A 27771-nucleotide genomic window follows, 5' to 3' on the forward strand; every position below is an offset into this window, starting at 1 on the left:
TGACAAAAGCATGTTTCAATCAGGGGCGTCGGAAGTGTTTGGAACTTATGGGTGCTCGTCCTGATCTTTATATAGGAAATTTTGACTTCTGAATCAATTCAGGGTGCTCAGACCCATGACGTGGGAATTACCGTGGGTGCTCCAGCAACCTCTTCCCCTCCGCGCCCCACTGTCCCCAAGCTACTCTTTTGCGTATTCATATGCAAGAATATCGGAAGTGTTTCGAATTCGTGGGTGCTAGTCTTTAGTCTTCACACACAAAATTTTTATTTCTGAATCAATTCTGGGGGTGCTCGGACCCATGCCTGAAATTCCCGTGGGTGCTAGAGAACCGCTGGCTCCGATGCCACTGGTTTGAATGTATCACAGTCTTTTGTTCGATTTCCTCAATTTGATATCTTTTAGACCGTAAAATGATTTATGAAACAATGACAAGAGGAAGTTTGCTTGTTTGATCAACATGAAATCCTCAAATCTTCATGAAGATTCTGTACATTTGCAATACAAAATTTTACACATCTGATCTTGCAGAGGCGCATTTATGGTTTTGCTGCCCATGGGCTTTTTTTTTCTCCAATCCGAGCACAACTCAGGTCTATTGCCATAGGCAATTTATTACCTAGTGAGTTGTGCCGGAAGTGTAAGTGTAACCTAACAGTCTGAGTGCGTATCTAGTGTTGTGTATGATTTTTCAGTACTGCCATCTATATCCATGCCGCCCATGGGCTACACGAATTTTGCCCACTTCTCCCGTTCTAGTCTAGTTTTCTTGATTACACTTCATTCGGATTCGCCCGTGCTATGGCCCGCTTGGCCTCCCTCCCCTCCCCTCCTGCAAATAAGCCTGTGTCTCTAAAGTTATTCTTATAATCATTCTCGTGCTCACAGACAATTTAAATCACTCTTGCAGTCATTCATATGCCTAGCACACTCTGTTTTGGTCAATCACATGCTCGCCCACGGTTTTGATCACACATGGTTGCACACTGTTTTAGTCACTGATGTGCTTGCACACTGTTTTGGTCACTCACATGCTCGCACGCTGTTTTGGTCATTCACATGCTTGCACACTGTTTTGGTCACTCACATGTTTGAACGCTGTTTTCGTAGCTTACATACTTGCACACGCTGCAGGTCACTCACTGACATGGTTCCTTGCTTTACGGGTCCCCTCTTTTGATCATTTGCTCGATTTGCCGTGTTCTAGGTCAGTGGTGCGCAAACTGTGGGTCGCTAGACATTATCCAAAATAAAAAAAAATTTTTGGTCAAAAACGCTTCAAAAGTTTGCACAACACTGCTCTAGGCCATTCTTTTGGTCATTCAAATGCTTGCTCATGCTCTCAGTTACTCTTTTGCTCACTCACGTGCTTGCAAACTCTCTAGGTCACTCACTGACCCTAACTGTCTCGTTGAGGCGGATTAATTTCAGGTAATACAAATTTTGCCGCCCATTATACTATTTTTTCGGCTACACATTCCCTCAAATTTGCCACCCCTCAGAACTTGCCGCCCTGGCTGTAGCCCGCCAAGCCTTTCTTCTCTTCCCGTAAATACGCCACTGTGATCTTGCAAACACTTTTTCAGACGAACTGAAAACAATTTTCATCCTTCCTTCAGGTTGGTGGCACAATGCCACAAATGTGTTAAACAACGCTAGAGGTTCGGAAGAGACATTTCTCCAAATGTTGAGACAGCATTGACAACATCACCAATATCAAACTGTTCTGGAGAAAGATTATTCGTCTTATTAAAAGGGATAAAATCATCAGTTCGCTCAAGTCTGAATAGACAATGAAAACTGTCATCCCCTTAGCGTCGTTGTGTATTGAAGCTGCTAGATAATAACGCAAAAATTACATGTTGATGACATTATCAATGATTCTGCTCATATGAGTGCAAAAAGGGCAGGATTACATGCGCTAAAAGAAGGACAAAATATGCACTAAAAACGCTTAAATATGCGCTAAATAAAGCTGAAGTACGCACTATTAATTAAGGTAAATTTTCAAAAATGCCGAGGCATGACATAAAATCAAAAATATGTGCAAAAAAATGGAAACAAATTCATCCAATAATACTAAAGTATGGGACTACAGATAAAAAATATACGCAAAAATGAAAAAAATATGCATTTAAAAGTGCTACAAAATTAAAAAGTCATATAAAATTGTTAAAATACGCATTTAATAACTGAAATATGCATAAAATAAAAAATCTAAAAAATTTTCAATATGCCCCATGGAAGTATTGAAAAAATATATGTACGTTAAATGAAAAAAATGCATTTAAAACGGTGAAGCTTTCCTAAAGAGGGAAAATATGCGCAAAACAAAGTGAGAAAAAGAGGATTTTTTTTTAAAATGCAGAAATTTGACATAAAAATGAAAAATACGTACAAAAAAGTCATAGAAAAATATGCATAGAAGTTAAAAAAATATGCAGAAAAAAAAATTAAAAATAAAATACACATATATCAAAGCTCTGAAATATGACCTGAGAGAAAAGAAAAATATGCAGTAAAACTGAAAAATTTATGCAAGAAATGAGAAAATATACATTTAGCAGCACAAAAATATGCATTCAAAAATGCCTAAAAATGTGCCCTAAAATGAAAACCAGATTGCGAAAAATTTTCTTGATAAAATTAAGGAAATTTGATTAAATTTGAAGAACAAAAAAATTCTTGAAAACACTAGTAAAAAGGGAATTAATAGAAAAAAATGCTAGAAATGTGCACTTGTTCTAAAATTTCGGTGGGTTTATGAATTTGTATGCAGTAACTATAAAAAAAGTGCTTAAATATGCAATTGCATATGCAATTATGCATTTGCATATTATCCGGGCTCTAATTATAAGATATTTCATTGGGAATTTTACATTACATTTCTCATTTAAAATAGTGTGTATTCTTTTTTTAATGCGTTTTTCAGAAAAAAACATGTACCGTATTTACTGACGTACTAAACCTTTTCGACCACAGTCGATGGGAACGGGGGTGGGGGGGACAATGCCGCTTCTGCCCATTGCCCCATCCATTCAAGGTCTGGCCGTGGCCAAAAGAGTGACTAAGAATGTGTGCAAGCATGTGAATGGCCTAAAGCAGTGTTTCTCAAAGTGTGCGTGATTCCTAGGGGCACCGCTGCGAGCTGGAGATATTGATTTGTGTACCTATTTACGGTTTGAAAAGTGATTCTTATAAGTGAAAATATCCACCAAACTATTCTGATGAGGAACCGCTAATAAACCATGAATTGGTTAGGACAACCGTTGATGACAAAAGTTTGAGACCATTGGTCTAAAGTAAAGTGGAGGCGTAAGCGGGGGGGGGGGGCAAATGCTCAAGGAGCCCGCGTCCCACCACCCGATCAAGAATTCGGAAGAAAAAAAAAGCAATATTTCGGTGAAAAAATGGAAATATATAGAAAGAATGCCCTTTATATGCTAAATTAACCAATTTCTGATAATGTTAATGCTTTTCGGAGAGTGGTCACTCAAAATTTCTTGAAAGAAGACTTATGCCCCCCCCCCCTCAAGCTTTTTGTGCCCTTCCCTCCAAAGGTCGATACTGCTTACGCCCCTGACCTAGAGAGTGAAGGACCATGTCTGTGAGCGACCGACGGGAAGACTGACCTGAAGAACGAGAGACCAACCCATATCTCGGGGATCAGTTACTGAACAAAGAAGTGACCCCACAGAGTGATGGACCATTTCGGTGAGCGATCAAAAGAGTGATTTATGGTGTGCAAACATGCGAATGTGATTAAAGAGCGAATAACCAGGTCAGTAAACAATAAAATGAGTGACTAAAAACGTGTGCAAGCATGTGAGTAGCCAAAAGAGTGACTTACATATTTGCGGAAAGCCGGTGTCACGCGGGCTTTAGTTTGGATGGGGGAGGGGGCAAATTTGAAGTGTGTGAGAGGTCAAGAAAATTAGACTGCAATGGGAGAAGGATGGCAAAACCATAAATTTGCTCCTGGTTGCCAGCGTCTACTTTCAATAAGTCATGCCCCCCCCCCCCCCGTCCAGTGCAATCTTAACGCATGGGGCCCAAGTGGTCACGGGACCTCGATGAAGGTGGGAGGGGACAAATGAAAATTATATCTGATAAAATATCTAGAGTAAGCATGCAAATTGATAGACAGGCATTTCTTTCCAGTCGGGTAGGTGGCCCTTAGAAAAATCACTTTTCCAGGGGCTCCGGAAGAGAGGAGCTGACAGCACTCCAGCCAGAGATGAATCACTTTCCTCCAATGTAATCAGCTATGTGATGAGAAAACTATTTAGTTTCGGTTTCAATAAATGACTGGAAAAAGGGGGACAGTTGTTTTATTAAATCACTTCAATTTCAGTTATTCCCAGCGTTGTAATTACAGGTGCCAGAATTTATAAAAGGCAAAACGGTGGCGATGAGTTAGCAAAGGGTGGGAGAGGACACTAATCCAGAAAAGGGGAAGGGGAAAGCAGAAATTCAGAAAATAATTCTGGGAGGAGGAGTGGAAAAGGCTGGGGGAAGGGTTAAGTTGGGGGCAAAACGGGCCCCGAAGCTCGTTAAAGAGAAAAGCAGAAATTCAGAAATGGACAAGTTTCTTCAAAAATTGTTCCCTCCCAGGTGTAGCGCCGTCTTAACGCATGGCGTCCACCCGGGGACCTCAAGTGCAGAGAAGTTCTCATGAAAATGAAATCTGGTTAAAATTTCCTAGTACAAGCATGTAAATTGGAAGGCACAAATTTATATTAAATAGCCTGTGGTAGGGACCTCAGAAAAATCACTTTGCCCACTAGCCCCCATGATGTTTTACAGAGACGCATCTGCCCAGGTGAGCTAATTACATAGGTTGGAGTATGAGAACGTTTTTTTCAAAATGTTTACCAATATTTTTTTTTTTTGCCCTTATCCCAATATTCTTCTCCTTTGCCCTTTTGAGTTTCCGGCGTCCATTGTGGTGATGACATTGTGGTGAAGAGTGGATTTGCATGCATACACGTACACGCTGAAGAACTGCTAGGGGAAGGATACGTGTAGGAAGGAAGGATGTAGAACTGGGAACAGAAATTCAGAAGAGGGAGCAAGGGAAGCAGAAGTTCATAAAAAGACAAGGGAAGCAGAAATTCATAAAAAGACGAGGGAGGCAGAAATTCATAAAAAGGATGATGAGTAGGAGTAAAAACTGATAACATTTCTACCGCTAAGTACTAAGTAGAACTAAGTAGATTTGTATGCCTATTTTAGGGGGGGGGGAAGAGCCAGCAAGCCTAATGCTTTTTTTGAGGATTCGCACATTTTCCACGCATTTCTATTGAAACGCAGGCCTCCTACGAGGGGGGGGGGGTCTACTCAAGCCTCTTCCTTAAAAAGGTTAAGCCTGCAGTGCCTTCTGTGAATTCCTGGGTGAATGTCCCTGCAAATCCGTCTCGCGCATTCACGCGTTCTCATCATTGCCATTAGGTACTTCAAGCACGAAAGTATTGGGACCACTGCACTAAAATAACGAAGCCGTCTTGATTGCTTCTTTCGGGGGCGGAGAGTAACCAGATAGCATTTGAATGACGTTTCCAACTATCTACACCAGGGGTGACCAACAGGGGCCCAGGGCCGCAACAAGATGCTTGATCAATTGGGGCAAGCACGCATTTTGGCGCCCACTCGTAATGTTGAAGGCGAGGTTAAAAGATTAAACTTGCGCCCCCATCTGTTGAACCCGCGGAACCATATCTGCCTGCCCTCCCCCCAGTTGCTGCCCTGGCTGTGGCGAAGTGATTTTTTTGAGCCACTGCCCCCCCCCCTCCCGGGCTAGAAATGCCTCTATCTGGAGCCCTGTTAACTATACCATGAAACGAATTATACTGTATAATAGTTTGCTAATTCCTTGTATTATTTATGTACATGAACATTTCCACTATTGCGGTGCGGCTGATCATGAATCGAGTTAAAATTTTTGATTATTCCTGTTTCTACGAGTGTGGGCCCGGTGCGACCGTACCTGTCATCCATCCCTCTCCCCTTAAGGGCTGCTGCTCTGATTTGAGTCAGACATTAATCAATAATACAATTTTTTTTAAACATTTGTAGCTTGATTACACACAGAAATTATTGGTCGTTGCCAAGAAAACGGGCGCTTGTGCCTGTATTGAGAACCAACAAACCGGAGAAATTATATTTCTAGAACTCTCTCTCTCTCTCTCGCCCTGTCTTGAGAAAGAGGAGAGTGAGGCAGAGGAGAAGAAGGTATCGCCCACATACATATAAGAAAGGTTTCGTAAAAAAGTAATTCGAGTAATCTGGCCACTATTTTTAGATTCATCGCGAGACCAACAATGAGGCCGATTTAGGGGGAAAAACATTCACATAAGCGCGATTCCTTCCATGAGAGAAAGACACCATCGCGTCACTTATTTCAAGGGCGTACTTATACATACGTTGAAATTCATGTTAAAAAATTTTCTTCAAAAAAATACGAGAGAATGACCATTCATTCTTTTCGAATTGAATAAAAATTTCCCTCCTTTTCTAGTTCTGGCCCTGCTGAATATCATCTTAGATTCCCCCTTTTCTAGGACCGTCTCTTTGATGTTTTGAACATCATGGACCACGGGGAAAAATTATATTTCGGGGGGGGGGGGACCTCTATATACCAAGCTTGAAGTACTACTTACTTTCCTACCTAATTCACATGCTCACGAAAATCATAGCCTCTCATTAACACGACGCTCACACCCCCCCCCCCCCAAAAAACCCCCAGGGGTGTTCCCGGATGGACGCATACGTAAGACGCCTCCATCTCCAGAGGAAAGTATGGAACCGAGACTCCGGAAAATGATACTTTCAACACTAAGATTAACGTAACAAAGGGCCGTCTTTAGAGCATTATGGATCCCCGGGAGAAGTAATTTAGAAATGCCTGCCTACCAGTTTGCATGCTTACTCTCACAAGTTTTAATCAGATCCCATTTTTTCATGAAGCCCGAGCGGGCCCATGCATTAGGACGGCACTGCTTAACACAACGGCCCTTAACCCTAGGATGTATTGTGGTGACATGATTTTCTAGGTAAGGGATTTTTAACAGCCTTGCGTTCCGCGAAGCTCCTAAGTCAAATAATGTCCACGGACCCCTTTGCATTGATTGCACTGCACAGGCAACACCATCTATAGCAGATCTCTGCGCGAAGCTCGTAACGTCACTGAAGAAGTTACTTCATCTGTAGCCATTAGGTATAGTAGGCCGACTCATGCGATATGTTTACCTTTCTTTGAAGTATGTATATCCAATGACTATAGGAGAAAACTTCAGCGACGTCACAAGCCTCGCGCGGAGAGGCATTATGCTATAGATGGTGTTGGCACAGGTTGAGCATGGAAACTCCCTCTCCCTCTTAAGTTCTCTACTCACCATATCAAACTAGAAATTGATGTTGCGGAGGAAGGAGGGGAATAATATACTTTCTAAAATGCAAATTATCTTAGAAAATTTGAAAACTCTCAAGAAAACTTGGCAGCCATCTGAATAGATGAAGTCTTTCATTCCAAGTATACATATCCTTTCTATAATTAGTTCAGGTATTGGTATTTACATATCAATACAATTTTTGAAAGCTATCAAACATTATTTATGGGGGGGGGGGAGTATGGCATTAACTACTAAAATGTGCTAATTTGTATTTTAATTCACCATAGCATGCAATTAAAATGTACTAGTGGGCAAAATTAAAGAAATTCGCACACTTCATCAAATTCATAGAAAACTACTCAAGGTTATCTAACGTTAAACAATTTTAAGTTGAGGTCGTCCCGAGTAGTTTAACGAGACATCATAAGCTGCCCTAGAACCCTTACTAACCTGCATAGTTGATGTTTATTGTAATGCAAGATCAACAGGCCCAAGGATATGGTACAGAAATGGTTATGCTATCAAAAACATAGACAAGAGAGCCAGGCGCTGATCCAGGACATGTCGGGAGGGGTGAATTGTGTGTGTGCGTGTATGATCTTTGAACCATTCCGTATTTTACGACGCAGACAAATTTTCTCATATTATTCAGCTCTTGGGAGGGGCAATCGTTCTTATCCCAAACACCCACCCCTTCCACTAGATCCACAGCTGAACGAAAGCAGATATTTTCAGTTGTGAATGAAGCTGAAGCAGATATATTCAACTGCGAATGTAGTGAAGGCAGCGTAAACAGGGTATAATCAGGCTCTGTCACCAAGGTGATTTTAGCTTAGTGTCCCGAAGAACATACGGAGTGGAGCAAGGCATCTTTAGATGCTAATGAAGCCTACGCAGACATCTTCAGCTGCGAATTAAACGGAGGCAGGCGGATCCAGGGTGATGTGTTGGAGAAGCGACTTATTGTGTAGGTGCATTGGATCATCCCGTATATGAGGGGGCAGACAAATTCACCCCATACTATTCGGAGGAGTGATTGCCCCCTCCTCTGAATCCGCACTTGAAGACAGTCCTACATATACGATATGATGCGACAGTACAGTAATTGGCCACTGTGGGCATCGTACTTCACTCTCATCTAGAGGGTCCAGGTTCGAACTCTGTTGACAGTGCATTGACGGTCGGCTGAAGTTGGTTTCCCAACTTTGAAACAGGAGTGCGATCCAGTCTACGATTTGAAAAAGTGTCTCCACACAGAGCAGGCAGACCTTCAACACAATACTTACATAACACGAACATTCAAGCATTTGCCATTTTTCACTTCTAAATATGGAAGACAGATGGCGGCACCAGCATATATACACGAAACACACATTACATCACCAACATAACACGTTAGGACCACACATATATACATACACTCTACATCCACCAATTTGCTATAAATTCCGCGGAGGAATGTAAACAAGGTGCATGTATGGTCAAGTAGTGGAACAGTAATAAGGTTTTTTTCCTGTGTATTTAAATGCTAATCAATTCGGGAATGATACGGCAATACAAAAAAAAAAGAAAGAAAAGATGCCACTTGGGAAATCATATCATGGATGCACAAACTTTTGTGGCTTGCAGTTCGCATTCTACCCAATGTTACCTTTATGGGCAGCAAAGTGAAATCTTCAAGGACCGAATATGAATGAAAAATTATGATGAAAAACCAACTGTTTCGCACAATGTACAAATTCTAAGAAGGGCCGGCGGGACAGAAATTATGCACCTCTCTCATTAGCAATACACTATAACAAATAAACTGCGATACAACATGAATAAAATCACTTTTTTTTAATAGAGTAAAATCAACGGAATTCCAATGTACATTCAAAATATAAAAATGTCACTCGATCATAACATCAATACACTAGAACCCTGCAGATTTGAACCACTTTGCACCTGTTAAGATTAGCGAAAAGTTCGGATTACCAGGGTTCGACATTAAAAAAAACACGGCTTCTTAAAAACTGCAATCCCCTGCAGATAGGATAATTGTTACCAGATAATTTCGTTGAACACTGACCGAAATTTGATACACTGGTGTCTTTAATCACAAAAGATTATGGGAAAGGGGGCTATGAAACCGCAAAAATCCATTACCAACCACCAGAACCGCAACTAGATGCTGGGTCACCCGGGGCAAACGCGCGTTTTGACGTCCCCTTGCAATGTTGAAGGATAAGTTTCAGAATGAAATTGGCGCCCCATCGGGTCCAGCGTCAGGGGCACGAGACCCGCCTGCTCCTCCGTAGTTGCGGCCCTGCCAACCACACCTGTGGTTGCTTTAGAAACTGCCCTTTAATACATGGAGCTGCATGATAATACAACCCTTGCAGACATAAGCGGATAGTATGCTTTAATGGGGAGTAAGTGGAGATTGCCCTTCTGTATGCCTATGGACATTGTGTGCCTGAGACGATGGCTACGAACTGCATCATCTAGGTACATACGTAGCTTTGTCAAAAAAAAAACAGATTTTTTTTCTTTTCAAAGCAATTAATTCATCCTTATGAGACATTATGATCATGTATTTATGAATATGATATATATATCGACAATGCATTGTCCATATGCAAAATACAGGGTGTTCTGTTAATGGACCGACAAACTCAGAGGGTCGTTAGTAGACATCAAGAGGAACGAAAATTGCAAACCACGTTGAGAGGGTGAAAATCGCGAAAAACGCATGCAGGTTTCGACGTCACCCCGGAACGACAAAAGTACAATAATAACTACAGAAAGATTTATTTGATTAATTAATACAAGAGTTGTTGGAAGTGACGGCCGCTGACGTCATTGCACAATCTACAACGACGTAAAAACGATTCCCGGACGTGTTCGAAGATACCAGGTACGCTTTTGATGTCAGATGAGATCCTCCGGTGTGTCCAAGGGATATTACTCTGTTGTTACATCCGCTGTGCTAAGCCAACACCTTTTAAAGCAGAAGGTGCTTTAGAAGGTGTTGGCTAAGCGCCCATTGTTATCTGCTCGACCGTAAATCAGATACCAATCAGCGTATTCCTCGTTCGTGTAGTCAGCCATCACGGTACTCATTGAAACAAACAACTAACTGCTATATGTGCTGTGCTTACTACTGCAATAGCGCTAATTAACATCGTCCCCAGCGCATGCGTTCCGCGACGCTGCTAACGTCAGATATGGCGAACGAACCCACGAACGCATTCAGCGATCAACTGACATCCCACCTTTCGTCTGCTCTGGACTCAGTGCCTACATGCGTTTTTCGCGATTTTCACTCTCGCAACGTGGTTTGCGACACCATCTTTCCATCGCAATATTTGTTCCTCTTGATGTCTACTAACAACCCTCTGAGTTTGCTTGCGTCAATTAACAGAACACCCTGTATAACAGGTTACAATACAGAATTTATGAGCGTTTATTATTTTTTTCTGTTGCCGATTCTTCACCTATCTTGTCTTTTTTTTAAAGAGCCGTTCGGATTAGCGGGGTTTTAGTGTACTAGGAAAACAAAAATTTGTTCAAACATATGACTTTACCAATGATTTTATACATGAAATGAAAAACAAAAAAACCAATGCATACAAACAGAGGCGTACACATGTGGAAAGGGGAGGGGGTGCACAGGAAACTCATGCTTGCAAGACGATCGAAAATTCAAAATATTTTTAAAATATTGAAGAAAAATATAGAAAGGAAACAGCTTTGTATATGGTATTTCGAAAAATTTCGTTAATTTAAATTCTTTTTTAAGTTTGGTAACTCTGAATTTCTCTGAAAGAAATTCTTTGTGTGTGTGTCCCTTCCACAAAGGTTGTTCTGTGTACGCCACTGCATGTGATGCAGGGCTTGACAAATCAAAAAATAATTTTGGCGCCAGCCAAATTTTTAAATAGCCAAGCATATATTTTTTCTTCGCATTTTGTCATTTTTCATGGAAAAATACAAAATAGTGTGTTTGCTTTTCTTTCTTTTGTTTTAACTTTTTAGGTACAGTAGGCGCCACTTAATCACAGATAATGCTATCATTTGGGTATTGTTATCCCTTTCGCAAAGTACGGAACAGGCCAGTATCATAACATGGGGAAAAAATTTGTTTATAGTGATCAGAGAGCCTCAGTTTATATTTTCTCCCCATAAAAAGTTTTCTTTTTCATTCTTAGTTTCTACATATGCAGACTTTCTTTTCCGTAGAAATTATCATTATCAACTTGCAAGACCATGTAGGAAGTCAGATGGTGACACTCTCCCTTTGTGAACTGATGACAGAAATTTTTGTCAAAATGTCCTAATCGAGCCGTAATAGCTACTAAGATCCATGTACAGGTACGCGTAGGTGCAGTTTTTGCAGTTTCTTCCCTATAGTGATGGTCAGTATTTGGTCACTTTCTTCTAATTGACCATATTCACAGTTCCTCGACCAAAAGACATTAAAAAGGAATCTGTGGACCGGAACATACCTTTCAAGACCAGACACACCCCGCTTCATATTTCAGTGAGATATCAAAGAGCGTTAAACATAACATACATTTAAAAAAATATTATAATCTGTATGAATAAAATATTTTCCACCCCATGACTGCATTTGTGTCAATCATTTCCATATGACCTAAATAGTCATCAATTGGTTATTAGAAACTCAGAGCCCCAATGTGATTATATTAATCGGGCATGCACTGTACTCGGCGTGTCCACTGATCTGGAAAAAGATCGCTGAGATAGTTTCAAAAAATTTTATATCGTTCTGACAGCAATGGCAGATTTTGAGTCGACATGGCGACCAGGTGCTTGAGATTTGTCAAACCCTGTTACAACAATATAAAAAATGTACAATGTAGGCTATATAAAAAAGATATATATATGGAGTCATTCAAGTATTACATCAGCATCGAGGGGAGGTTTAGATTTGCTGACATTTGATGACAAGGTGTGGGGGGGGGGTCAAAAATGGCTAAAAATCTGCTTACGTAATACTTGAATGATGGCCCCTATATATATATATATATATGTGTATTATATATGGACATATAATACACACATATATATATGTCCAACCCCGATATACAGCCAATGCTGCTTCGTGTCAAAAATTTCCAGTAAACAAATATATACTGGTTAAAACAGATTAAACCGTGATTAAATAAAATGACGAATTTGTTATTGTTGCACCAGAATTCCACAAGATGGTTGTTAATTAGAGTTCCACTGTATTCACAAATCATGCACCTTAATCTCAACAATTTTGCAGCACAACTTCTTTTACAAAATTCGGCAATACATGATACAATCTCAAGCATGTCATTTCAATTTATAATGTACAGTAATCAACACATCTTGCCTGTAAATAATTAAAGATCAACTTCAGATAAATACTCGATCATGAATCGTTTTTTGGCCTCTGATTACATTTGCAAGTTTTAAAAAAAAGTGACGCTGATTAACAAACACTTACAATAGCAAATAAACTATCAATTACTAATTCAGGGTTTGATTTTCATATAAAGCACCGGAAGTCTACGCCGGCGACAACTTATATGTACTATCGATTAACGGCATGATACCAGCCAGAGAAGAGATGACACCGAGAAGTCCAACAGTACCAGGTGACATGGACACATATCCTAGTTGGGAGAGCGGAATAAACACGTCACATCCATTCTTCAGTGTATCCATAACAACATCTTTATGCTGCGACAATGACCTGCAAACAGCAGACAGTCTTGTCATGAGAGACGGAGAACTAGGGCTCATGGAATACCCCTGATATCTACACCTTGTATTGGAAGTGTTGGCGATTCTTAGGATCTCATAGAAGTCTCTAGTCAAGTTCATGACCAGGTAATAGAGCCAGAGCTTGTACGATATGCGAGACCATTTACGCTTGTCGACGGATCCCAATCCGACACGCTCGATCCACAGAACATGATCTGCGAGAAAATACAGTGCCATGTTTATCTTTGACAGGGTTATGGTGTACCGCAGAATTGGGTCATCGTAATTGATGGTGTTGAGAGCACTGTATAAAATATCGGCACTTTTTCCTAATCTGTACACTGAAAAAAACAAAAAAAACAAACAGGCCTATTACAAATAAAATATAAATATTCACAAAAACTATTTTTGTCACCAAATTTAAAAAAAAAACAACAACAAAGCCTGTCGGATTTATCAATCAACATTGCCATCAATGGAACTGCCTTCAATCGTGCTGGAGTTCTTTTTCTTATTAAAAATAAGCCAAACATGCAAATACATTCAATTTTATTCGTTCAGTAGGGGCTGCCATTATGGCCCCCCTTAAGGGTGGACCTGATAGGGAGGACTCCAGCCCAGGGATATGATGGGGCAATTATTTTGATTTTTGTCTTTTCGCACTATAAATGCACTACAGAGGGGCCCGTGGAAACCAGGGATCGTGAGCCAGCCAGAAATCCCTTTTGCCGTGGTTTCCAACTACGAGATGCAAATGCAAGCCGATCTCCCTGTTAAAAAGTCTCGCCACAAACAGCAACAGGTCTACAACAGCAAAATCTTCAATCATTACACTTCACTCATAGTTCAAAAAATAAGAGGCAGATGGCAGCACTGTAACAAGCATTACACAGAAACAAGCTGCATATTAGGTTCACAACACCAATACGCACAATGCAACCTGTACCAATTCTTTAGAAGTTCCGCAGAGGAATATGAATGAGGTGCATGTATGGTTTAGTAGTAGTAGCCAAAAATCCCAGCCTAGGAGCACTACTACTACTTAATCGTAGATGCAGCTCGTACACATTCCTCTGCAGAATTTCTATTGAATAGTTAAATGCAGGAATGTGCAGTGTGTGTCCCTAATGTATCTATGTTGTCAGAATTGGGCTTGTTCTGTATTGTAGCTGGTGCTGCCACCTGCCGTCCATATTTTGAAATGAAGATGGCAAATGCTTGAATTTCCATGCTGTGTAAGAGTATCACGTTGAAGGTATACCTGTTCTCTGCAGAGAGACTTTTTCAAATGGAAGACCGGCTCGCATTCACGTCTCAAAGTTGGAAAACTGCAGAGCAAACCAGCTTCAGCCAACTAATTACTGTGTCGTCAACAGGGTTCAAACCTGGATCCTCACGGTGAGCATCCAGCATGTACAACATGAATAAGCATGATAACGGCACTGCTGCAGGATTTGGACACAATCTACCTTATAATTGTGAAGTGGGAAATTGGTAATGAATGAAATACCCAGGGGGGGTTCTTAAACTGGGCACCACTAACCTTGGTTAGGCTTGTTTAACCCACAAAGGGGCGACCATGACAAAGGTTCTTCAAAACTATTCTTCGTTAAATTGCTTTGGAAAGGTGCTGATAAGCATTTATTAGGGAATGCAGCACTATGTGGGTGAAAAATATTGAAAACCCACCCTCCTGATTTAACCCTTAAATATGTAACGTTGCATGTGTGCAAAGAGTCCCTTAGATGTTCATTACTACTGCAGCCAGTTTGAAGATGAAAATTCAGGATTGCCTTTGCACATAAGGTAAAGTCATATTCTTTCCATTTTGTATTTTGAATTTGCTGGTAGATATCTTAATCAATAACAACAACTCTTTGTTTGCCGCAGAGCATGTAAGGTTGTGATTTTGTTAAAATATTTTGCTCGCATTCCTTTTTTTTCTTCTTACCATAATTTGAATCAAAAAGAAGGTAGTTATGCAGGAAAAATTGCAACTATTCTGCCAAACAAAAGCAGGTTAAAGATGAGCCCAAGCAGAGCACGAAACACTGGCAACTCTGTCCTATCTCCAACTGTTTTCGTGTTATGGTAGATTATAAGGAAAGGAAATGTCCCAAGTCTTAAAAAATCCATATTTCTGAAAAATTTCCACACAAACTAAGTACATACTTGGAAAGAACAGAAAAAATCCTATAAAGTGGCACAATTTCCCTCAGAATATATGGATTTGACGAGTTAAATGAACTGAGAGATTGGCAAAGTGCAAAATCAATAGTAGCCAAAATCTGTAATCTTCAATTCCAATTCTTCGTCAAATGTCTACTACGACAAGTGCAGATTTCAGTGATTTACTGCAAACAAAAAGCTAAATTTCTCTAGAACATATGGTTTATTGCAGGCAATTTTGAAAGCTCATGAAATAGAAACTTTTGTGCTAAATTTGACTGATTGTAGTTACAGGGTGTTTCAAAATTCGGACACATCATAGTTTACGGATGTTTTTTAAAAGAATATCACTGTTTGACAGAAAATAATGGATTAGACTTATGAATTGAAACATTACCTTTAATAAAAGTTTAAAACAACTTTGAATATACTATAAATGTTGAAAACGTCTGTCTTTTTTCACGGACACATAGGCACATTTTTTTACCAGATCACTCAAAACTTTACGAAGTCTGCGAGACTTAATGTCTGATATTGCATTAATGATGTTAGTTTTGAGTTCCTCTATCATATGTGGGTATAGCTTTGAGACTATCTTGAAAATGTGACAATCTATTATCATAGGATGTCACATTTTCAAGATAGCCTCAAAGAAAAAAGTCATGAAGTTACACGTCTGGTGAAAGAGGCAGCCTAAGTCCATGCATAATGACACAATCTACAAAAAATTCAGTGAAAAAGTTCTTTTAACGTGGCACTATCCTGTTGAAACCAGGATCATCATCCATCGCTGTTCACCAGTGACATAAATTGAGCAATAATGTCTGTGTAGACTTTGGCATAAACAGTGCAATCAGAAATAATAGGCCCCCACAATTTGACAGCGTTATGTAGGTGCACCAAAACCAATTTTTTTTCCATCACCTAAAGGCTGTTCATGAACAATATTAGGGTTTGCAATTGGACCAATACCACAATTCCGGGATATCTTAAAAATATGGCTGACTGAAATAATTCACATACGATTGATGAACTCAAGATTAACATCACTAATGCAATATCACACATTAATTTTCAAAAACTTTGTAAAGTTTCGAGCAATCTGGTAAAAAAAATGTGCCTATGTGTCCGGGAAAAAAAGGGCCAACATTTTCAACATTTACAGTAAATTCAAAATTGTTTTAAAATTTCATTTAAAGTATTGTTTCAATTCATAAATTAATCCTTAGAGGCTATCTTGAAAATGTGACATCCTATGATAATAGATTGTCACATTTTCAAGATAGTCTCAAAGCTATATCCACATATGATAGAGGAACTCAAAACTAACATCATTAATGCAATATCAGACATTAAGTCTCGCAGACTTCGTAAAGTTTTGAGTGATCTGGTAAAAAAATGTGCCTATGTGTCCTATGTGTTCCATTGAAAAAAGTACATTCATTTAAAAAAGCATTTGATGATGTCATGTGCGGGAATTTAGAAACACCATGTAGAAGGGTGATTGTGCAATTGGCAGTTACAGATTTTGGCAATAATTCGATTTTGCTCTTTGCCAATCTCTCAGTGCTTGTAGCTCGCCATTAAATCCAGATATTCTGATGGTGTCACCTAATAGGATTTTTTCCTGCTCTTTCAAAATATGTGCTCAATTTGCGTGCAGGTCTTTGAGAAACTTCATAAAATTGGGTTTTTTTGACGACACATTTCCCTTCTATCCTCCATAACTCGAAAACTGTAAAAGATAGGATGGAATTGCTGTTTTGTTTTATGCTCCACTTATGCTCATCTTTCATCCCCCGTTTGATCTGGCAGATTAATCGAAAAATTTACCCTTTATATTTGAAGGCAATATTACTTCAATTCATTTATTTTAAGTGTGATTTTTGAAGCTTTGCACATCATCAATCATGCACCATACAAAACCAATTCAAAATAGATTTTTTAGAATGATTTTTCTGGCTTTCAGTACATGTAATTAACTATGAAAAAAATTATCAGCTCGAAAAAAATTGAGCATTAAATAGTTAAAGTCACTGGCACCGTTTGCACCTAAAACATGAATTTTATCACATCTGAGGTCTAAGCCAGTGTTTTTCAACCTGTGGTCTGCAGACCCTTGGGAGTCTGTGAGCACTTTGTAAGGGGTCCGCATGATCATTTTCATTTACCACCGCCATATTAATGGCACATTTAGTGCTGCAAAATAATAATTCATTACTACAATTTTTTGTGGTACGCCAATTTTAAAAACAAAACATTTCAGATTTTATGGTGGTGGAAATGAGCTCAAAATTCACCCTCACCACAGGAAATCCCTGAAGCACTGACTGTCACAGGAGTCCACTCTGCATTGACCTTCATTGCAGCAGGTCATGACATCAAAAAATTTGGGAAACACTGGTCTATAGGCACTTCACAGAGTTGCACCATTTTTTGATCATAAATTTTATACTTGTTTATTGGTGATGTGCATAATGACACTTGCCCATGGATAAATATCTTGTTCAAGCTCAATAAATGGTTAGATTCCCCCGAAGAGGCACCTGAACTCCCAAGAAAAATGTACTTATATCACTGAGTGTGACAAAGCCTGGGTGTCTCTCGTTTCCCATCACTATCACTAACATGAAAAAAAGTTTGCCAAAGCCCAGAAAAGTGTGAGAAAAATATATTATTTCGGCCTTTTTTCTGGGGGGGGGGGGAAAGGAAGTATTTTTAGCTCCTAAGAAATTTGACTGGTGCTTAATTTATTTTTGAGTTGTCAAGCCCTAATAAGCTTATCCATCAAACAGAGGTGATTCTTGAAGATTTATTAGGGGTGGGGGGATTCCAAGTAACACAAATCTCAACAACGTCTGAAATTCCGTTTTCTAATCTAACCTTCCTTCACATCTGAGATGATTATTAAGCGCAAGACATTACACATCTTGCTTGTTGACTTTCGCAGAAATGTTGCATCAAGAGTAAACAAGTTTTGATGTTCTCTGTGGAACCAGTTGGAAAAAACTAACATCCCTTAATCCTTTGATATTGCCAGCAACATAAAATAATGCAAGGCATCTACGAAAATATTGAGGGGGAGATTAAAGTTTGATATTTCAATAGATATTTATTGAATATTACCAAGGTTTAGGCAAATATTGAAAGACGGAAAGGCCTATGATTGTGTTGGTTAAGCTATATCATAATATTGCAATAATTACCCTTACAGCAACAGCTCATGTGGTCAATCTCCCTTGGCCGCACAAAGTTATCTCATACAGCCTAAAGAGGTAGGATCATGGTGTATGTGTATCAAACAATTAATGATATAAGTATCGTTATGATGCTATAAAATTCAAAACTATAGATCAACAAGGGGTGCACAATCTTGGACCCACGGGCCAAATGTAACCTGTAAAGAGGTTCCATCCAGCTCGTGCACGTTATTCCAGTAGAAAAGTATCTGTACACGCAACACGATAAATACCTGGGCTCACTGTCATAAGCAAAGGATGGGGGGGGGGAACAGATCATCAAGCCGAGATTATAGTGTTATTTTGCAGGAAAAAACTTAAAACCTTTAACACTTCAGAAGGGAAAAAAAATTTTGAAACCCCCCCCCCCTTCTCCCCCAAGAAAATTCTGCATACGCCTATGCTGACCATATTTCTTTGATAAAAATATGGAAATACGACGGAAATTGATAGGTACTGCAAGTCAATATGTAAGTTGCCAAAAAAAACGTACGTTTGAAAAATGCGTGAGATGAATATATTTATATGACTAATAATTAATTATGATGGTTATAGAGTCATAATTACCATAACATAATTTTTAAGTAATGAAAATAATATTTCTTAATTTCAAAAATTCAACCAAGAGTTCAAAACAGAGGAAAAACTTGACATTTCATAAAAAAAAAAAAAAAAAAAGCTGCGATGGTCAAAATTACGAGAATATCCCATAAAATACGGGTCAATCTTTAACTTGACATGCCTAACATGCCTAAATCTGAAGTTCCGCCAGTTCACGAATTGGCCAGGAGGTTTGGCAAAATTTCAGAAATGAGAAGTGTTTTTTCGGGTTTTGGCTGGTCAATACGCTAAGTCTGATGTACTGTTGTAAGTTGTTGTGTGTGTGTAAATGATACGTAGGCAGCGCATCTATTTTTTTCTTTCATTGCCAACGTGACATCATCAACTCAAACACAGACCCTCCAGTGACATCATCAACTCAGACACAGACCTATCACAAATAAAAACTGTTTGCCTGATGCTTTTCGGAAGCCATCCTTCCATGTTTTATGTTAGGAGGTGCATCTCCTAGTTTGACGGTGTCATGCATATACATGCGGCAATAAAAAAGGTGCCATACTGTGACTAAGCACGCAACAAATCACTACAAATGAGAAACTGTTGTGCAATTTGAAATGCAATAGAAATTCACCTTGTTTCAATAAGTGACGATAATAAATAAAGGATAAATTTTCATAAAACAGGTCTTTTTCAGTGATGACAGCCTGAGTCATACCTTTTCTCATTGAACTTTGGCTAGAGATCTCCAGCCATTTTGCAAACTGGTCGACCAAATCCGGAACTTTGAACATTAGCCGGTCAATTTATAACAAAACCAGCTAATTCGCAAATTGGCCGATTTCGTGCTTTGGGTGTGGCACATGCAAGTTTAAGGCCTCAGAGCAGGAGAAATACCATATATCTGGCCCGTAGACTAAAAAGGTTGAGCCCCCCGCCTATGATACTTACGTTTACGAGCTGTACTTAACGAATATTCCAAGTTTTTCAATTTATTTATGACATCTCTGTCATATTGGTAGTTCTCTAGGTATGCCCAAATGAAACGACTACCATACTGCATCAACCTGTGGAAAAATAAAAACAAACCCAAAGAATTATAATTTATCACATACATGAATATTATAGGCCTATATGCAGTTGCATCAATAATAAATATAGGCCTATATGCAGTTGCATCAATAATAAATATAGGCCTATATGCAGTTGCATCAATAATAAATATAGGCCTATATGCAGTTGCATCAATAATAAATATAGTGAAAATCCTAAACGACCCTTAACGTCTGTGTAAACGGGCCTCAAGGACATGTTCCCCCCACCCCTCCTTCCCCGCAATGTGTCAGATCAAATGCCAGTGGGCAAAATCTGTTTTTGTTCAAAGTTTAATAGTAGAAGGAGAGTGACTGTTTTCCCCTCTTCCCTTCAGGCGATAGTAGAGGAATATCAAAAGAGTATAAATAATACAAAAAGCTAGAGTATTTCTTTTCCTTGGTTCATTGTTCTCAGAGGAAGAAGTTCAGGGGAACGGGGTACCTGCATATAAAATTGGAAAAAATATACTCCTTGGAAACAGGTGTGGCATTTTACACTGAGTTTAGTGACCTCTACTGTGACAGTTATAATGTGGATCAGTGGAATTTTGAAAGCGGCTCAAAAAATTACAGGACAGGTGTCTTGATTCATTTCCTCCTTTGAACAGGCATATATTTACCTCAGAATAAGGGGGACACCTCTATTTGAAGGATTAAAAAGACTGGTTTGATGGGCGTCCCTTATTCACTGACTAACCACAGATCAATTTCCCCCCCCCCCCCCACCACTCCAGTAGCAGAGGGGCCTCTCCAATCCCTAATTTCCCCGGGAACCCCCTCACGTGAAAGTAGAGAAATAGGTATATGTGTCTGACAACTTTTATATACAGTAAAACCTCTCAATAAGAAACACCCAATGAGACAGAGCTTTTGATCCCTTTAACCCGGGGGCTCTTACCCTTTTCAGCCGTGACCCAAAATCAATAACAAGCTCAGCATTGTGACCCCTGGGACTGTTTGTTTTTCGAAATTAGAGATTACAGTGACGCAATAAGTGCATTTATAAGAGGACTGTAACTGTATTTGTATCATCTAAGAAGCCCTTGGGAATTAAGTTAGTAATAGTGAAGTTAGTTAGGCCTGTAAATTTATTTGTTTGAATCTTCTCTGAAAATCCCCCCCCCCCCCCCACGAATCACGTTTGGGTCTTTTTCTTTTAAACCGAGCACAGTAGCGCAAGTATGTTTACCTAACAATCTGAGTACGCAATAGTGTTGCATGGGAATTTTTAGTGACACCATCTACATTACAAACTCTAAGTGAAGTGTGATGTTTGAATATTTGAACTGCTGTAGGCCTGTTGCTATGTGTGGTGAGACTTTTCACCAGGTAGATCAGCTCGCATTCAAGTCTCGAAATTAAGAACCACAGAAAACTAACTTCAGCCGACCACCACTATGATGGCTGTGGGTTTGAACCCGGGTCCTCAAGTTTGGGTTGTGACCCATAACTCAAGAATCCCTGACTGTGAGTGGATTTGTAGGATCCATCTCAATTCCCCACTTCGGCCGCTGCCTATAGAACCTCTGCCTTAAATAGAGGGTGTCCTCGAACGGAGGTTTGAACCTATATTCAATATTTCAAGCACCACATAAAGTTACCTCTCTGGGCCATGTAGGAATGAATTTCCCCCCCCCCCGGGGGCGACAGAGTAAATATTTGTTCCTAGTTGCAACCCTGCCCTGGGCTAGCTCAATCAAACACCACCATTTTCCTAATTTAAGGACAAGGATCCAAATTACAACTTGTTGATAAAATAGAAAGCTCTTGATTGATGAATTCCCTCCCTTCCCCCAAGTCACAGTTTTCAACTGCATTAATAATTCATGCATTGTGCCATATTGCATTAATATTATTATTTTTAATAATTGATTCTTAATCCTAAAAGCTACATGAAATAGGGACAGGATCCTTCAAGGATCTCTTTAGATATGAAATATTTGATTAATTAGAAATATTCATGTCACCGAAACAAGCGATCGCGTCCAGCACTTTGAGAATTCAATTTCGCCACTTTATTCATTTCTTTGAATAAAACAAAAATTACTGTATTCCCGAAATCACTAAAATACAGTTGTTTATTTCTCAATGAGGAAAAACCCCGATGTAAACAAATTTTCAGCTCTGTTCAGTCATATGAGCAGGGAGGAAAAGAAAAATAGCATCAGATATATTTAAACGGCATTTCTTGATCAATCGAGCTTTATAGCTGATTGATAGCTCAACCAGAAAAAAATACCCTGACCAGATATCACGGTTTTAACGGGCCTTTCATCTCGATTTTGTGTTGCTGGATTTCGAAAGGGCCATTCAAGTATTACGTAAGCAGATTTTCAGTCATTTTGACCCACACCCCCCCTTTTCAGCAAAAGTCAGCAAAACACTGACCCCCCCCCCCTCCCCGCAAAATTTCGTCAGCAGCTTAGAATATTTCATATCTTCAAAAAGGGGGGGGGTTGATGACGTAAGCAACCTTCAACCCCCCCCCCCCGTCATCAAAAGTCAGCAATCCGAAACCCCCCCTCGATGCTGACGTAATACTTTAATGACCCCCACACTTAAAAATGAGTACACACTTACGGTGACGGATATTATTTACAACAGATGGCGCTACTGTACCAACAAAGAACGAAAAAAAATTTTGTTTTGTAAGGCATATTGACGACTCCAAGAGAATCAGAAGTATGATTACATTAAAGCGTATTTAATAATTTACAACATGAGGATCGTTTCGCGACCCCGAGATAACAACGTGTCTCTCCGTCTCTGGCGCGTGTAGACAACTGATTAAAAAATAACATGCCATCGTGGAGTTGTACACTTCGTACAAGAAGGAAAAATTTGTACTGAGTATGGAAGTACACTATGGTATGGCGACGCCATCTGGCGAGTGAAATATGAACTGAGGGCGCCGGCACACCACAGGTACTCCCCCCCAATGTGTACTGGAGGTACAGAGAAATTAGGATGATTACAATGTTTAGACACAATCACGATATTTAAAATTAAATCTAACAGTTCGTCCTGAACGAGTCGTGACACCAGATTTTTTTTCATCGCAGTCCTTTTTGTTCTTCACAGTCATGTTCGGAAGATTTGATGCCGTTAGAGTTAATGGTTGGTTTTGCTCGGAGTTGGTTTCTGCAATGTCCAAGAAACATGGTTTAACTCTGTCCAGACTGACAGTTGATCTCTTGCCATTTACATCCAGAGTGATTAGTTTGTCAGTCCGAGACACAACTGGATACGGGCCATCATAAGGTGGAGTTAGTGGAGGTTTGACGCAGTCAACTCTGAGGAAGACATGCGTGCAGGTTGACAGTGCTGGATGTTTGAAACATGTAGTAGAACCTGTAGAGTGAGTTGAAGTTGGTACTGGCTGCAACTTGGCCATAGTGTGGCGCAGTTGTTCAACAAAGCTGCTGGGATCTTCAGCTTGGCACGGTGTCGACGAGCACAACAGTTGACCTGGTAGCCTAAGGGTGGTGCCATACACTAGTTCAGCACAAGTACTGCGAAGATCGGTTTTGTAGGCAGAGCGGAGACCTAGTAACACGATTGGTAGTGTTTCAGTCCAACGCTTGTTGGAGTGGCACATTAAAGACTGTTTTAGTGAACGGTGAAACCGTTCCACTAAGCCGTTGGATGCTGGATGGTATGGAGTTGTTCTAATGCGCCGGGCACCAAGGAGAGCTGTAAGTGCCCTGAAGAGGTTGGACTCGAACTGTCTGCCCTGGTCTGTGGTAATATTAGACGGGATGCCGAATCTTGAGACCCATCCTGAGACAAATGTTCGAGCAACTGTGTCAGCAGATATATCTTGAATAGGGTATGCTTCTGGCCATCTGGTATATCTGTCGACACACGTTAAGAGATATCTGTAACCGTCTGATGGTGGAAGTGGACCTACTAGGTCTATGTGCACATGATCGAATCTTGCTGAGGGCAGGTTAAACATCTGCGGTGAACTGCGAGTGTGTTTGTTCACTTTACATTTTTGGCATTGGGCACATGACCTTGTCCATTCTGCAACATCTTTCAGCATAGAAGGCCAGATGAAACGCTCCTGGATTAGTCGTTTTGAAGCACGGATACCAGGATGAGACAGGTTGTGAAGGAATGTGAAGACTTGACGGCGCAGTTTATGTGGCACATACGGGCGAACACTTCCGGTGCTAGTGTCGCAGATAACATGAGTAGAAGGTGACAGTTCGAGTGATTTCCAGTGTAGCTGAGAGTCTGTCTTCTTCATCAGGTTTCGCAGCTCTTCATCTTCTGCCTGAGCTGTAGCAAGTTCTGTGTGGTTCGGGCATTGGAGATTAATTTCATTGATGCGGGACAGTGTGTCAGCGACTACATTGCTAGAGCCAGAAATGTGTCGGATGTCAGTACTGAACTGGCCAATGTAGTCCAGATGCCGAAGTTGGCGAGGAGAGCAGGAATTGGAATTCTTCTGAAAGGCGTATACCAGGGGACGGTGGTCTGTGAAGATTATGAAGTTGGTGCCTTCCAGGTAGTGGCGAAAATGTTGAACCGCTGAATATATACCCAGGAGCTCTCTGTCATAGGTAGAGTAGTTACATTCGGCAGGCTTCAGTTTGCGAGAAAAGAAGGCCAAGGGCTGTAAACCAGAATTTGTGTGTGACTGAAGAACAGCGCCTATAGCAACGTTAGATGCGTCGACTGTAACTGATAGCTTATGATCGGGAGAGTGATATGTTAGTGCAGCAGCATTGGCCAAATCTGATTTAGACTTCTCGAATGCTGCGACAGCAGAGTCTGTCCAAGGAATAGGTCGTTTGTCGTTCTTCTTGGAATTTTTGAGGAATTCATGTAGTGGTGCTTGAGTGTGTGCAGCTTGTGAGAGGAAACGTCTGTAGAAGTTGAGCATTGCCAGGAAACGTCGGAGTTCGTTGATTGTCTTTGGTTTTGGGAACTCTCTAATAACCTGAACCTTCTCTGGAAGGGGTTTCACTCCGGTCGAAGTAATAAGGCATCCTAGGAACTTCACTTCACTTCTTCCGAGTACACATTTTGATGGGTTGAGTTGAAGACCATGGTGTTTCAATCGAGAGAAGACTTGGTGTAGATGTTGAACGTGTTCTTCTTCACTGGTTGATGCTATCAGGAGATCGTCAAAGTATGGGACGCAGAAGTCGAGTCCAAAAAAGATTTGGTGCATGAATCGTTGGAAGCTTTGGCCAGCATTGCGGAGGCCAAACGGCATGCAAGTGTATTCAAACAGCCCAAAAGGAGTAGTGACTGCTGTTTTTGGGACGTCTTCTGGATTCACTGGGATTTGATGATACGCGCGGGTGAGATCCAGAGTAGAGAAGATCGTCTTGCCATGAAATGCTTGCGTGCAGTCTTGCAGATGTGGCACTGGATAACGGTCGGGCACAGTAATAGAATTCAAGCGACGGTAGTCTCCACATGGACGCCATTCGCCGTTAGCTTTGCGAACCATATGCAGAGGACTTGCCCAAGGCGATTTTGATGGTCGAATTATTCCAGCTGACATCAGAAATTCAAATTCTTTTCGAGCTATCTTCAACAACTCAGGTGACAGGCGCCTAGGTTTGCAAAAGACAGGTTGTCCTTTAGTTTCAATGTGGTGATATATTGTCGAAAGTTCTGCTTTGTTGGATAGTTGAGATGGATTGGTTATATCCGGATACTTCGCGAGAACTTCATGGAACCGAGAATCACCCAAAAGAAGACTGATGGTGGTTGGCGACAATTGAGAGCTAGGTGGTTTGCCATAGGAAGAAAGGTTAGTGTTACCATCAATGAGACGAGAGTTCTTGGCATCAACTAATAGGTTGAAGTGTTGCAGGAAGTCGATCCCGACGATAGGTTGTTGTACGTCTGCCACGATGAATGTCCATGTAAAGGGACGGCGTAGTTTCAGGTCGAGGGTAAGTCTTTTAGTGCCAAAAGTTGGAATTTTCGTGCCGTTCGCGGCAAATAGAAGCAAGTCCGCTGGCGTTTTGGCTTGAGGTACGAAGTTCTTCGGGAGCACAGAAATATCAGCACCCGTGTCTATAAGAAATTTTGTTTTTGAAGTCTGGTCGGCCAAAACAATTCTGTCGATATAGCGATCGCTGTTGTGGCCGTTTAGCGATCGCTGTTTCAGTTTTCCGGCTGGGCGCGGTACTCACATGGAAGGTTACATTTCCTGGCTCTTGAACCGAAGTTCGTATGGTAAAAACACATACCGTTCTCCGGCTCTTTGTACTGTCGATTTCTTGAGCTGCTCCTTCGGCGGAAGTGGGGGCTACGGTCGTAGCTGCGAGATGCATGGACGACAGCCGTTAGCTCGCTCACTTGCTTGGTTAGTTGTGCCACTTGCCTCGCCAGTTCCGATTGTTGTGGTGGCACCTGTATAGCAGTGACCTGCGCCGGAAGGGCCAGGTCACAAATTTTGTCGGCGATGGCTGCCAGCTGGTTGAGGTCGCCTCCCAACGCGGCGAGGACGCTTTGGGTAGTGCTCGGCAGTCTGGCGAGCCACAGTGATTTGAGTAGAGGTTCTCCCACACTACCTCCTGATAACGCACGCATACGTGTGAGAAGTTGTGATGGGCGTTCGTCACCGAGTTCCAGTCCTTGTAGCAGGGTGCGGATTCGCGAGGTTTCGCTTTGCGAGTGCAAGTCGATAAGTCGTTTTTTCAGAGCCTCGTACTTGTTCTCTGTTGGCGGGTTAAGGATGAGATCGCTGGCCGATGCGAGAACGTCCGACTCCACAACCGAAACAACGTGATGGAATTTAGTAGTGTCCGTGGTAATGTTTGCGAGTGTGAATTGCGCCTCCACTTGGCTGAACCACAGAGTTGGATTCGCTTTCCAAAACGGAGGGGGTTTTACTGCTACGCGGGCGATTTGCGCCGATGGTGTGGGAGAATTTTGGTCGTCAGTCTGAGGCATGGTCGAGAGGGAATATATATTATATGACGAAAATAATGCTGAATAAATACGGACGGCTTCGTTTCAAACGTTTAACTTGAGTGTTATGACATGAAGAGGAAAATTAAAGCTTACGGTTTACGGATGCACCCGGATTGATATGAAGACAACGCTGTGGCACCGTAGCGGTCTGTCGGTATGATGTCGAAACTTGTAGCGTGTAGGAACACGGAAAAGGTCACCAGTTGTAAGGCATATTGACGACTCCAAGAGAATCAGAAGTATGATTACATTAAAGCGTATTTAATAATTTACAACATGAGGATCGTTTCGCGACCCCGAGATAACAACGTGTCTCTCCGTCTCTGGCGCGTGTAGACAACTGATTAAAAAATAACATGCCATCGTGGAGTTGTACACTTCGTACAAGAAGGAAAAATTTGTACTGAGTATGGAAGTACACTATGGTATGGCGACGCCATCTGGCGAGTGAAATATGAATTGAGGGCGCCGGCACACCACAGTTTTTTTCCCAACCAGAACAGTTTTACATACAGGGTGCCCAAAAAAAAGTAATCTCATCTTTAAAATTGAATATCTTGAAAACAGTGAATGATAAAAGATTGATTCTTTTCTGAATGTTTGTCAGACACAATGTAGAATTTTAATGACAAC

The 27771-nt window shown here is 40.8% G+C and overlaps 2 protein-coding genes across 2 annotated transcripts; both read right to left on the reverse strand.

The window, feature by feature from the left end:
* Positions 1-11401: 11401 nt before the first annotated feature.
* Positions 11402-22321, reverse strand: Pex11ab (peroxisomal biogenesis factor 11ab). The gene is made up of 3 exons (XM_089247681.1): positions 22161-22321; positions 20051-20166; positions 11402-13474 (listed from the first exon to the last, which is right to left on the reverse strand). Exons 1-3 carry the CDS (start codon positions 22214-22216, stop codon positions 12936-12938), a joined length of 711 nt encoding a protein of 236 aa, XP_089103807.1. The 5' UTR covers positions 22217-22321; the 3' UTR covers positions 11402-12935.
* A 3645-nt stretch (positions 22322-25966) lies between these two features.
* LOC149071503 (uncharacterized) lies at positions 25967-27570 on the reverse strand. The gene has a single exon (XM_089247765.1). The coding sequence runs from the start codon at positions 27115-27117 to the stop codon at positions 26326-26328; it is 792 nt and encodes a 263-aa protein (XP_089103891.1). The 5' UTR covers positions 27118-27570; the 3' UTR covers positions 25967-26325.
* Positions 27571-27771: the final 201 nt, after the last annotated feature.

Source organism: Pholcus phalangioides, unplaced genomic scaffold, assembly GCF_987345545.1.
Source record: "Pholcus phalangioides strain wild (caught in Gottingen) unplaced genomic scaffold, Ppha-v1.0 ptg000018l_1, whole genome shotgun sequence".
NCBI lineage: Eukaryota > Metazoa > Arthropoda > Arachnida > Araneae > Pholcidae > Pholcus > Pholcus phalangioides.

Bases quoted from the DNA above. Each gene is read 5' to 3' on its own strand.
- Pex11ab (XM_089247681.1), bottom strand. From the start codon at position 22,216: ATGAATAAAGTGGCGAAATTGAATTCTCAAAGTGCTGGACGCGATCGC. The intron at 20,167-22,160 runs GTGACATGAATA...ATTTTTCCACAG, and splicing joins GGACGCGATCGCTTGTTTCG to GTTGATGCAGTATGGTAGTC. The intron at 13,475-20,050 runs GTAAGTATCATA...TGTTTTTTTCAG, and splicing joins GTTAAGTACAGCTCGTAAAC to TGTACAGATTAGGAAAAAGT.
- LOC149071503 (XM_089247765.1), bottom strand. From the start codon at position 27,117: ATGCCTCAGACTGACGACCAAAATTCTCCCACACCATCGGCGCAAATC.